This window comes from Phycodurus eques, chromosome 9 (assembly GCF_024500275.1).
Source record: "Phycodurus eques isolate BA_2022a chromosome 9, UOR_Pequ_1.1, whole genome shotgun sequence".
In the NCBI taxonomy this organism is placed as follows: domain Eukaryota; kingdom Metazoa; phylum Chordata; class Actinopteri; order Syngnathiformes; family Syngnathidae; genus Phycodurus; species Phycodurus eques.
In genome coordinates, this window is record NC_084533.1 from 28,146,732 (window position 1) to 28,159,176 (window position 12,445).

The window sequence follows — 12,445 nt, forward strand, 5'->3', positions numbered from 1 at the left end:
TCACTGGCGGGCTATTGAGGCCACACACCCTGCGTGCGCCGTGCATTCATGCTCCTTTCTATCCATGCTGCATGTTTTTGTTTGTTTGTTTGGTTTTTTTGTTTTTGTTTCTGTTGTTGTTGTTGTTGTCAAGAGCTCGGGCCTCAATTTTATTTTTCTGCGAACTTGCCTTTTTGTGGTGTATTGAAGTCACGCGGGGCAAAAAAATCAGTTCAGAGACACATGAAATGGTTCGGTAAGGTTTACTGAGTCGAGAAAGACTGCTGCACACATAGCTGTAATAAATAAACGAAATAACTTTACCATAATAATTATACTAACCATCATAGTAGGATTGCTTATTTCGGGTTTCTGTCTTCTTTTTATACATATATATATGTATATATATATATATATATATATATAATATAATATAATATAATATAATATAATATAATATATATATATATATATATATATATATATATATATATATATATATATAGCTTTCAATAAATTGTTCCCTTTAATATTTTGTTCTCCTGGTTGTACGCGTGAGACTTTGGTGAATGTCCTGGTAGCAGCATTCTGTATCCACGGCATCGCAGACGAGCATCATCCCCCTGGGGGTCGTTTCTATGGCGATGCTCATAGTGAAGGCACCTCCCCTTGTGCGCTCATCATCGCCCCCCCCCCCCCACCCTCTCCCCCCGCACCTCCAAGCAGAGGGCGCTGTGTCCTCTGTGGTCATGGTAAAAGGGGCGGAGTACTGAAGAAGGCCCTCAGTTGTCTTTGGTTGCTCAATGCTTTGGTGTTCTGTGATTGGCTGGTTGTTGTTGTGTGTTTTTTTTTTGGGTTTTTTTTTTTTTTTTTTGTTTGGTTTTTTTTTGGTACATGTTGTTTCATACATTCCAGTTCCTCAAACTTCAGTCCGTGCCGCTGGAGTCAGCTTCACACAAACACACACGAGAAGACACGCATTGATTTCTTCATCTGTCCCGTTACACGCATGCATGTGTCGAGTGAGTCAGTCAGCCGGTTCCCTCACTGATCCGTTCATCCGTCGATCACTCTGACGGGTTCCCACCGATTTTCCCGGCGTGAGGAATAAGTGCGTGGCACGCCAGCAGTCCATTATCGGTCCTCGATCCGCGCGGATCCATCTGTCGCTTTGCCCGCATTGCAGTCTTTTCCCTTTCGACTGAGCAGCCACTCACCCCTTTTCACCTTTGTCCTCTCTCTGTACGCTCCAGTTGTAATTCCATTCTTGAAAATTGTCCAGCTGGGCCACAGCAGGAGATGTAAAAAGGCCATGTGTGTTTTTCGTGGCTGTGGAACCAAGGCCTTTGTGGAGCCGTGAGCCTTGGACTCTTTTGGCTGCCCTTCAGGTATTCTGTCAATAGTTCTGGTCTGTGAAGGGAAGCAGACCAGGTCCATATCGCTTCCAGTGATGGACCACCAAGGGTCCAGTTGGTCCCAGAAAGGAGAGGGGGGAAAAAGGAAGGAGCTACAACTACGGGGTCGTGGTGGCAAAACGGTCGGTGGAAAGATAAACCCCGAGAACGACTCATCAAGTTTCTGCTCGACGTTTGTCCCGACAAAGCAAGTCGTTCGGTGGAATGCGGTTGGTTTTGGGTTGACCGGTTCAGCCGGCGGCAGGCTCGGGTCAAGTCTGGAGTTTGGGGTTAGCCGCCGCTAGCGGGGTCCGGTAGCGCGCACCCTCTTGCTTCGCTTGCCGATGGTGGTGAAGCGGAAGGGCGTGGTGAGGTCAGGTTGCTCCCCAGGCGGGAAACGCTTCATGAAGTGCACGTCCTGCTGGTTGGGGAGGGTGTGGGGGCCGCGGCGAGGTCGCCCTCGTTTGGTGAAGCCCACGTACCAGCCCGTGTAGCGTGCCGACATCAGAGCCGTGTAGTGGTTTTCCAGGACCTTTTCCACAAAGACGCAGTCGGCACTTCTGTTACTGGCCTTCTGAGGAAGACAAAGCGTCAGGAACAAGGAGAAGCTGGTCAGCGCAGTGCAACGCCATCATTTGACACGAAAGAAATGAATTCTTACCTTTCCGACCAGCTTGCCCCGGCGGTTCATGCACAGGTAGAAGTTGGTTTCTTTGCCCCGGATTCTCACCTGGCTACCAAAGGTGTCTGCCTCCACTACGAGCTGGGCTTGTGAAGGGACAGACAGAGGGACAGACAGACGTTAGAGCCAATCAAAGACAACGGCCACGTGTCAACGGAATCTCTTCATCTGACATTCGAGATGAAGAGATTCATCTCGAATGCAAAAAAAAAACAAAAACGAGCCGCTCGCATCCAAACATCCATTTTCAAAAGGCCGATGACACTTTTGGTCGCTTGCCAGTCAATCACGGGGAACATACGAGATGTGTCAGAAAAGCTCCAGGACCGGTGTCACAAACAACGCACACTGATAATTGACTGCCATTATTTCGCATCGAAACGTATTTATATTTTTGATTTCTTTGAACCCCTCTCTAAATTGCCCGTAGGTGTGAACGTGAGTGCAAATGGTTGTTTGATTGGCCGGCGGTCGGTTCGGGGTGGACCCCGCCTCTCGCCCGAAGATAGCTGGGACGGGCTCCGGCACGCCCGCGACCCTCGCGGGGATAAAGTGGTACAGAAAACGGATGGATGGATGGATGGAAGGAAGGAAGGAAGGATGTTTCAACGCCCCGCAAACGACCGTCCACAACGTGGGCCGCAATATCAGCCAGCACGTCTACAAAGCGACTTTGCGGCGTTTGCTTTGTTCAGGAGAGTTGCGGCAGGTCGACCTGTGGATGCGTCACCATGACAACGCGCCCGCTCACGGTGCCCCGAGCATCTGACAGTTCCCGGCCGTGAAGAACAACACCGTCCCGGAGCGACCTCCCTTCTAACCCGACCGGCTTCGGGTTGATTTGTTTTCCTCTTCCCCAAGCTCAAAGGAGTCAACAAGGGGACACGTTTTGAAGACATGGACGACTTGAAGATCCTGCGGAGGATCCCGGAAGAATGCTTCTGGGAGTGCGCGGAAGAGTGGCAGACAAGGCTGGGAAATTGCGTTTCGTATATGGCGGATTGCTGCGGAATGGCATCTAATCGGCGGAGCTACAATCAATGCGGTCGCTTGATTGGCCGACGAAGGAATTGTCTGGCGACAGGAATGGAAAAACAGCAACAGAAAATGTGCCTTAGAAGCAAGGACGAAGGAAAACACACTCCAACCTCGCCTCGTCTCCATCACGCAGGACGCTTCAATTCAGTTCGGTGCAATTTGGTGCGCTTCCATTGTCAAAGGTTATTCCCATACTTGAGTGACACTGCACTTCTGTCGGGGGGAACTGAACTGTATTTGTAACCCAACTGAACGGCCCGAACATTGAATTGATTTATTTTGCAGCGATGAAACCCGCGTGCGTCCTCTGTGTCTCGGACCGGACAGATGGTTTTAAGATAAGGCGGTTTGGCGGAGCTGCGAGGCTGCTGCCCACAAATTGGCCTCGTAGAAACAAAGCAGATAAGAGCGAGTGTTGTGAGCACGCAGAGAGCAGCAAGAGAAGACTCTTGACGGGCTCTCTGTTCTCGTACGCTATTTGTGCACATACGCGGTAGTATGCGCTCATCCCTGCGGGCAATATCACTTCCTCAAAGAGTGCTTGAGCCTGGTTAAAAATAAATCCCGAAAATGGCTCCTACGTGACCTTAGTCAACAAAGGGGTCACGAGAAATCAATAGCTTTTCCCCTCTCGCTTCCTTCTTCCTTCCTCTTCCCCCTCCAATCTCCTCTCGTATCCCTTCGGCTCTCGTGCATCGCCACACCGTATTTGATTCGATTTTTTCCAAATAATTCTCCGGAGCGCTTTCTGAAACGTTTCGACGACGTATCGCTCGAGGTGGAACGCGACTCGCTTGTGAATGGCGTAGATACGCAATACAGGCGAGTTCCCGTCTTCCTACTGGCCATCGATTGCGTGCGGTATAAGAATGGGTTTGCACGTAATTACATTCAAGGTGGAGAGGAGCACGAGATGGGGGATGGACACGGGGAGCGTTGAAGAACGGCAGAGGACGGGGAGGCGGGGAAAGGAGGCCCGCTGTTTAAAACAACAGCGGCGATGAGAAATCAATGCGCAGATCAACGAAGAAGATGACTTTCAGCTGTCAGGTCCGACGCCGCCCACCAGCCTTCTCCTCTCGCTCACTCGCACCTTTTTGTTGTTGTTTGTTTTTTAATGATTATTTTAAACAGACCCCTTCATTCGCTCGCGGGCGGACCGCCGAGTCGGCGACCAGTCGACGGGGTGTTTGTACTCCATTGCCCCCCGGTGCCAAAGCCTGGGGAGGCGTACGTGTTCGCGTGTTCACGCATTCACTTGTTTTGCACTCGCGTGTGTGTGCGTCTTACCATATTTGTCTCCGTCTTCTCCCCGGGCGCTGATTCGGCGTCCCAGCACTTGGACGTGTTTGCCGCTGGTGCGACTGTAGAGCTGGTAAACCCGGTGGTGTCGTCGACTCATGGTGTCTCGCACCTGCGTCTGGTTCTCCACATGCACGCTGAAGTTGACCCCATCCACACCGAGCACCTGCCGGGAACACACGTACGCACGCAGACGGGGTTTGCCAAAGTGTACCTACATCGAAATACGAGCGGCCTTGAGAAGTGTAAAATTCCTGATGGCCATGCGTCTCACCTGTAAGGGATTGCACATCACCAGCAACATCTGGATACATCTGGAAAGAGTCGAAAGAGAGCATCAGTCGAGAAACCATTGAAGGGCTGCGAGAGTCAAGCACGACGCCATCATTCATTCTTCACCCCCACCCCGCCGCAGTTCCCTCTGTTCAACAGCTTTTTGCGCGATTGGCCAATTCCTCACACTGTTGGCCGGCGCAAGCTTGACACGCAAACAGGCCGAGGTCCAGGCATCGGCAGACGGGCAACGCCCACAGCCCCGTTTATAGTTACGCTAGCAGAGCTCGTGCCAAAATCTGGCCTCCGAATGACCCGAGCGGACCGCAGCAGAATGGCATAAAAGCCGAGACAAATACAATCTGTTTTGCTTGGGACATCTGAGGCAACGAGTCGCTGGATTTGGCCGCCGCGGCTATGTAGACAGCTGGGCAGGACTACAGGTGCGCACCGGGCTGCCCCGCGGTTTTGGCCACAATTGGATTGCGGTTCCAATTGGAGATGCTATGAATACGTGCGGAAAAATCATTTCTGGAGGAATCATTCTGGTCACGCACGAGTCATGTGTGCCGTCACACGGCTTGTTTTTGTTATTACTGATCATGCTTTGGACTACTCGAACTTTGGACTACTCGAGACTGACGACAGAAGCAGCTGGTTCTGTTTCTCAATTAAAATATATCTGTGTTTATCTAAGATAAGGCCCCAAACCTCGGAGCTATCGTTTGTTCTGTAAAGCTCTCGAACGGGATTGTGCAAAATGCGGTCGTCCTCGAGCTGCCGCGCGATAGCGACTCGATGACGTCGGAGCCCAAAAGCAATTGTACCCATCTTGTCTATCCCCGCCTCATCTCCGCGCCGCTCTCTCCGGGACTCGTTGTCCTCCCTTTCTCCCGCCCGCCTCTTTCTCTCCCTCCTATCGTTTTCCTGCCTGCCGGTTTATGTTTAGGGTTAGCGAGGTGACTCCTCCGCACCGTCGTGGGCATGCACGCAGATGTGTGTATACAGGAGGAGCGAGCAGCTGACAGCTGGGCCAAAGCAAAGGCATGTGCAGCGTTTCTGGGACCGGGAGATGGTGGAGGAGAGACTGGCTGAACGGGACACAAAGGGGTCGAGAGAGAAGGCGCTGCAAGAATAAATGCTGCTGACAAGGAAGAAGAAAGGTGGGAGATACAAATCTGAAGTTTATGTGAGAGGCAGAAGAGGAGGGTCATTAAAGGTTGAAAAAACAAAAAAACTGAAGAGACCACAGAGTGTGGTCTGGTCTGGCGTGAGAAGTAGACAAAAAGATAAATAATGGGAAAGGAAGGGGAAGAGGTTACGAGTCATGCGCATCATAACATAAGTCGCCGACCGCCTCCCGACTCTGGCGAACGTACATCATCGCATACCCTCGCTTCCTCGCCCTCCTCTTTTCGTCGCGCTTCGGGGAAAAAAAAGATTGTTCCTTAAGGGCACCGGGGACGAGCGTGATTATCGAGTCGCCGGCTAACCGATCGTTAGGAATGAGAAACGGACGACTCGGCTGCAACGGGCGGAGCGGCCGATCGAACCGATTCAGACGCGATTTGCGCTCTACGACGTGAGGATGCGGGCAACGTTATTCGGCTCCTTTTCACACTGGAGAACTTTCAGAGAGAGATGCTCGCGTCTCGACTTCCGTCAAGCGCCCAATCTGAGTCGTTACCCCGATAATGAAATGCGTGCCCTTTTCTGGAGATTGAACTTGGAGTCCATTTATTGGCCCTTTGCAGCACGTTCGAGTCGATGACACCTTCACGGACTGAGAGGACCTCCTCCTGTAGCCCTCAACAATGACTCCGACTTCATGGAAGTTGTTGAAGAAGTTTGCCCCCCCCCCCCACTCTAAGGCTTTGGCTCTCTAAATCCTTTGGCTCTCTAAATGCCTTCACTTCAATTTTAGATTAGCATGACCCGGATGGCTGAGAAATTACACAGACATATTGTATCCCTATTTCTGACAGCTGTGTTGACTCTTCAGTCATTCTAATAGACGCAGACGTCCAGGGCAAGACTGTGTTGGCCCTCGCATTCTACCGACAGCGCCAAAAAAAAAAAAAAAAAAACCCAGAGCCCCTGTGCATTGTGAGGACTCTCAGCTGTTCAAACAGCCCGGCCGCACCGCCGTCGAGGACGCTGCGGGAAAAGCGCCTCCGCGCTGGATTCGCCGCTCCCGCAAAAACCACAGACACTCCGTTTTGCGCCAGCCGCGGAGCCGAGGCCAGAGGAACGAGGGAGGAAAGGACAGAATAGGAGCGGAGCAAAGACAGAGCGGAGGTGCCGGGGTGGGGGGGGGGGGTGCCCGTTGGGCGGTGGCCGTCTGCCGAGGCGAGCGAGAAAAGTTATGACATCATAAACCTGCGCCCCTGCGGAGGCACCAGAAGAAGACGGCGGTCGCGGCGGTCGGCCGAGGCGAGCGGTTGCGTGAGCGCCATCGGCGGGAGCGGGAGCGGGAGCGGGCCCGACTGTGGGACAACGGTTCCAGAAGGCCTCAAAGCGGAGCTGCGGCTTTTAAGAGCGGAGCGACAGGTTGTTGCGGTTCGGACTTTCCCCCTTTTGCGTGCCAGACTTTGATCAAAAGGGACAAAAGTGCATTTTGGGGCGGCGGAGGACATAAATGCGGAAATGTCTCACGCGCTGAAGCGAGAAGGAAACGAGCGGCTCGATGATTGGCTTTGGGCGACCTTAACTAAAAGCAGCAGACGAAACGGTCGGTCCGCTCGTCCCGAGATACCGCCGGGGGCGCCTATTCGTTTGTGGCTTTTATCTCAGCGAGCGTGCGTGGGAAAAGGGCTGCGTGCAAGCCGACGGGACAGATGGGAGACGGCGGGATGCGGGCAGGCGGGAGAAAGCGCGAGGAAGGAGAAGTATCTGGCGACGGCGGCCGCGAGCCCACGCAAGCGAAGAAAAATAAATCCCTCCCGGCTTTTAACGGGACACACCTCGAATGGGCAGGCAACAGGCCCCTGAGGACGCACATTTGCTTTTTGGCACCCGATCGCCTTCCTATCCCGCTCGATGAAGTCTGCGTTATTATTGCCGGCAGGAAAACGAAGCCAAAAATGCAGATGGGTCAAACGGCGTTCCCTCGAGTAAGCGTCGACGCGACGGAGATGTTTATGGCAGTTGAGACGAGTGTGACCTCGTGACCCCGAGCTGTCAGCCAATCAAAACGGGACTTTCTCGGCACGTTTTCCACGGGGACTGACGAGGAGTGACGTCATCGTTCGACAGCGCAACCCTTCCGTCGTCTTCACGCACGCGTTTCGGCACAAGGGCGAGATCGGATGACTGCGCGATAAAAGACATTTGAAAAGGGAAACTCACAAGACGGTCAGCGTGGGAAGAAGGGACCACATCGCTCCCCCCCTCCACTATGGAACTCGGCCCGCAGACAGTCTCCTCGCTCGGCCCGAGCCAGTCCGCCAGTCCGGAGAGGTCCGAATCCGCTGGGTGTCAGGCAGAGTCAAAGAGTCCAGTTGGCCTCGGCGGATCATCAACATGCGGCCGCGGGTCAACCGGGGTCTGAGGCCGGAGACCGCGGGGCAACCTCGAGCGGCTGTCCACGCCGGGGGCTGACGATGACGCGAGAACAGGTGCGCAGACGGTCGAACTCCGAAAAGCCCCGCGGAACGATGCCACGCGTCCCGCGTGGACGCGCGCACATGCACGCGCGCCAATTACAAGGCTCGGCTGAGCAGGTCCAGCGGCTGTCGGAGGTGTCGGAGGGTCTCGGCCACGTCACAAGGGGGCTCGCGCGCACAGCAGGTGGGAGACGGAGGCGCAGCGGGCGCGGGGCGATGCGAGGCGGCTTCGCTCATGTCGGTGCCGCCAATCGAGTCGTGCGAGGATGGCGCGCGCGGAGAGGAAAAGGAAAAGGACAAGCCGCACTTTGCACCTGATTTGGCGGACTCGCCTCAGCCGCTGGTCGCCGCCCGGCTGCTGTGCTTCTCCCTGCGCCTCCTCGACACAATAGCAGCCAAAACACAGCTCGATGACATCACCTCCGAGATGTTTGAAGGGGGAAAATGCAATCCGATCGTTTTATTTATTTTTTTAAACCTCGAAAGTTAAAGCTTTTCCTATGAAGCGCGAGGGGAGTGGGGGGCGCGGGGGCGGGGGGGGGGCACGAAAAGTCAAAAGTCTCTCCGCTCCGAGAGAGAGAGAGAGAGAGAGGAAAAACAGCTCCGTGTTGCAAAAAGAAAAGAAAATCAAATGAAAAGAGAGCTCGAGCTCGCCAGGTTAGAGGAGGAATCCAAAGTTGAACACTACAAACGTGTTTACCCACTGACAGATCCGCTCGCACTCTTCTTCTTCTTCTTCTTCTGCTGCTGCTGCCTGCTGCTGCTTTTGCGTCCCCACTTTTTCATTCACACCACAAAAGGCAAGAAAAAGCGCCCCGTGTGCGGTTTGGTCCACTCTCCTGCTATTTGGCAGATGCTTCTCGCGTCCAAAAAGCCAACAAGCTCAGCTGACGTTGAGGCACGTCGGCAGGCGCACACCTCGCTCCAACAAAACCAGTACGACATTTGAACAGGCGCCGATCGATCCTCCCTTCCACCCTCCTCTCTCTCTCTCTCTCTCTCTCCCTCTCCCCTCCTTCTCCCTCTCTCTCTCTCTCTCTCTCTTTCTCTCTCTCTCTCTCTCTCTCTCCGAGCCACACTTCTCAGATCAAATTAGGATGAGGCCGTCGCAATGCCATGCTGAGCGTCCTGCACGGCAGCAAATGTCAGGTTGGAGAACACAAGCGCAACTTTATGACCTCCGTCTGTTTTCACTGATGGCCGTTTGATCAGGTTCCGGAAAAAGAATCCCCCCCCCCCCCACCCAAAAAAAAAAAAACAACTGCGGAATGTTGGAGCGTGCTTCAAGGAAGAGGAATTTGGTGTGAATCTGGGAAGCGAACAGGATTGTTTGGCCTTTGTGAACATGAATTGTGCCGGCGGGTGAATGGACGAATCGGGAAGCGTGATTGGATGAGCGAATGACTAATGAAGATGATCTGTGCACGCCGATCATTGCTGACCTAAACAAAGTGGAAAATTGGACTCAAGTGCCTTGCGTCTTGAACAGTAAGCAAACATCTGTTTTCAAATCGACGGCTGTGCCGCCATTGCCCACGTACGCCCCCCCCAGCCCCCTCGCCCGCCGCCCCGACCCCGTCGATGTGCGTTCGAGTGATGCATTATTACTCGGCTTTTCTTAACTTTTAAGTGAAACCTTAAGAGGGGAAATGAAACGGACAATGAAAGACAGTCGGGGAGGGCGGTATGTAAGCAAGGACACGGATCCAAAAGGAACATTTCTCAGGGATTTGTGCAGAAACGCCCGCTCTGCGCTCCCCCTGAAAAAAAATAATAAAATAATAATAATAACTCCCTCTCACCGCTGCACAACCGCAGACAGTCAGCCAAGCCAGCACAACACTTCTGCCGTACCTTTCAATGACACGCACGCGCACGCGCACGCGCACGCGCACACGCACACGCACCGGCTGGCTGGCGGGGGCCCTTCTCCTTATCTTGGCTGCAAGTGAAGGCCTATTCTTTTCATCATTGCATTTTTCAAATCTCACACACGCACGCGCGTCGCTTTGCGCCAGGAGGACGGGCACCGGGGCGCCGCGGTCCAACGCCTTTCCGGTCGCGCTCGGCATGAAAAGCCTCCGGCCTCCTCAGCTCCTCGCCTTCGCACCTGTGTTTGGGCGCTTCCTCGCCGGCTCGCCACACGGCGGCGAGGGACACGAGCGTCGATGTTGCGGAGAAGGATTTGAAACCGCGTCGCGGCGGCGAGGTATGCGTCCGTCTGGTACGCTTCAGCCCAGATGGAAGGGTTCGAGAAGAAGGACCGCGTAATACTCACTGGTACGTAGCAGGAGTCGAAATCGATGGATTCATTTCGAAACTGAGATTATTCGAAGGCACATTTCCAACGAGCGATAGAGTTCAGTCTGTAACGGTTCGCGCCGGTCGAACTTTTATTTCCGCTGTGGAGCGTTTAGGCCAGATGGTGACGACTGCGTCGTATAACCTACAAATGGATTGAACTCAGAAGTGGACCCCGACAAACGAAACGGGACAACGGAGGCCGTCCGGCGTTGAGGAGCAATGGAGGAGCTTCCCGCAGGAAGTTAACTGTTAATTACAATAGGAACACGTGAGATTGCTGCCGGAACGCGACGATCGTCTGCGTGGCGGCTCCTCGGCTCGACGAGGGACAGGCGAGACGTTTTCACACATGTGCTTGACTTTATTTGCACATTGGTTCCATCAGAGACCATGTGCAGTCATCAAACGCGGCGAAAACTAAATACAAAAGAACACGACAACAGTTCCAAGAGCGGGAGAAAATACAATGAAATGAAGCAGAGTTTTTAGAAGCACAGCGAGAAAGAGCTCATTCCCAGGGGTGCACGTAGCCATTTTGATTTGGGTCTCAAAGACCTGCCGACCTCACGGATGAACTTGAAGACTCGCAAGTTTGGGACCACTTGTTGCGCCGCTAACTCCAGACAAGGTCGCGATTTGCGGTCGAGTGCTTGTCTCAACAACAGGCCTCCCCTTGCATTTAAATTGTCATCCTGCAAAATAATCCCAATCCTTAATAATATTGACGGCGTTTGTTTTGTGACATTTGTTTGCGTCCCGATCACGCAACGCCGTTACGTATATTCCGTTGCTCCTCAAGCCGTCAGCTGAGAGGCTTCTAGTGTTCGCGTGTGACGCCATTGCCGTCGTCTTCCCTCATTCCATTCAGATTGCAGAATTGCCACAACGCGGTCAAACAGAAAAAGTCTCGAGTTGAGCGAAAAGGCAGCTCGTGTCCTCCTCTGTCACGTCGCTCAGGCTTTTATTTTCTGTCCTCACTATCTGTGCCTGTAATCTTCCCCGCCATTTTATCCGCCCCCCCCCCCCCCGTGTCCCTGCCTCTGTTTGCGGCCCGATTATTGATCGCTCATGTCTTTGCCTCCGCAGCTACTGCCTATCGATCTTTGGTTAAGACACACGCGCACACGCCAACTTGTATTCACACACACCATTTGTCATTTGCCGTCCCTTTTTTTTTGCCAACCCGCACCCGTGTCCTCGTCACCGCACGCATGCACTCACACGTATGTGCTAAAACATACGCAGCGACGAGGACGCGCGTTCCCCCCCCCGACTTGGCGTTGACGGACATTCCGCTTTTGTGGGGCTCTCTTGTCTCATTAAAGTGAATGAGAGAGCGAGCGAGACAGAGAGAAAGAAAGCGCGCGAGAGAGAGAGAGAGTGTAATGGGAAGCCCGTGACGGCAACACAGCTCTGTGCGCGGCGCTCTTTTCGGCGGGCCTTCGGGCTTCTTCGTGCGGGCAGCCTGGTCAATACGGCCATTCTGTCTCGCAATTGACATCGATCAGCGCTCGTCAATACCGTTAGCGCCCAGACAAAGGGCCGGGGTGCATTGTGTGCGCGCGCCCTTTCTCTATCACAGTCAAGCAAATCCCCAAATGGCGCACGCCATGTATGAGGGCATTCTGCCTCGACCCCAAGGTCGTGGCGGCGAAGGAGTGAGGCGCGCCGGACTTGAGGCCGCGAGCTTGTTGTTGACTCTGTAAGATGAATCAAAGGTGCCGGTTTATCAAAGACAAGCTATCACGCGGAACGATTGCAGAGGATTTGGCCCGATTAGCCCGTCGCCTCCAACTTACGTAACCCGTATGTGTTTCAATAGGAGGAAGGAACCTTGAGGTATCGATCAAACCTTGCGGCTTTGATCG

The 12,445-nt window shown here is 53.5% G+C and overlaps 1 protein-coding gene across 5 annotated transcripts; it reads right to left on the reverse strand.

The window, feature by feature from the left end:
- Window positions 1–491: 491 nt before the first annotated feature.
- Window positions 492–9,204, reverse strand: fgf18a (fibroblast growth factor 18a). 5 transcript variants are annotated; one of them, XM_061685548.1, is made up of 5 exons: window positions 8,974–9,204; window positions 4,670–4,709; window positions 4,384–4,561; window positions 2,035–2,141; window positions 492–1,944 (listed from the first exon to the last, which is right to left on the reverse strand). In XM_061685548.1, the coding sequence occupies exons 1-5, from the start codon at window positions 9,057–9,059 to the stop codon at window positions 1,675–1,677; spliced, it is 681 nt and encodes a 226-aa protein (XP_061541532.1). In that variant the 5' UTR covers window positions 9,060–9,204; the 3' UTR covers window positions 492–1,674. The 5 variants fall into 5 exon arrangements, with proteins under 5 accessions (XP_061541532.1, XP_061541531.1, XP_061541535.1 ...); XM_061685547.1 differs by having other exon boundaries at window positions 492–1,947; XM_061685551.1 differs by having other exon boundaries at window positions 492–1,947; window positions 8,588–9,053.
- Window positions 9,205–12,445: the final 3,241 nt, after the last annotated feature.

Bases quoted from the DNA above. Each gene is read 5' to 3' on its own strand.
- fgf18a (XM_061685547.1), bottom strand. From the start codon at position 9,059: ATGAAAAAGTGGGGACGCAAAAGCAGCAGCAGGCAGCAGCAGCAGAAG. The intron at 2,142-4,383 runs GTAAGACGCACA...TCCCTTCACAAG, and splicing joins AGAAGACGGAGACAAATATG to CCCAGCTCGTAGTGGAGGCA. The intron at 1,948-2,034 runs GTAAGAATTCAT...TGTCTTCCTCAG, and splicing joins GGGGCAAGCTGGTCGGAAAG to AAGGCCAGTAACAGAAGTGC.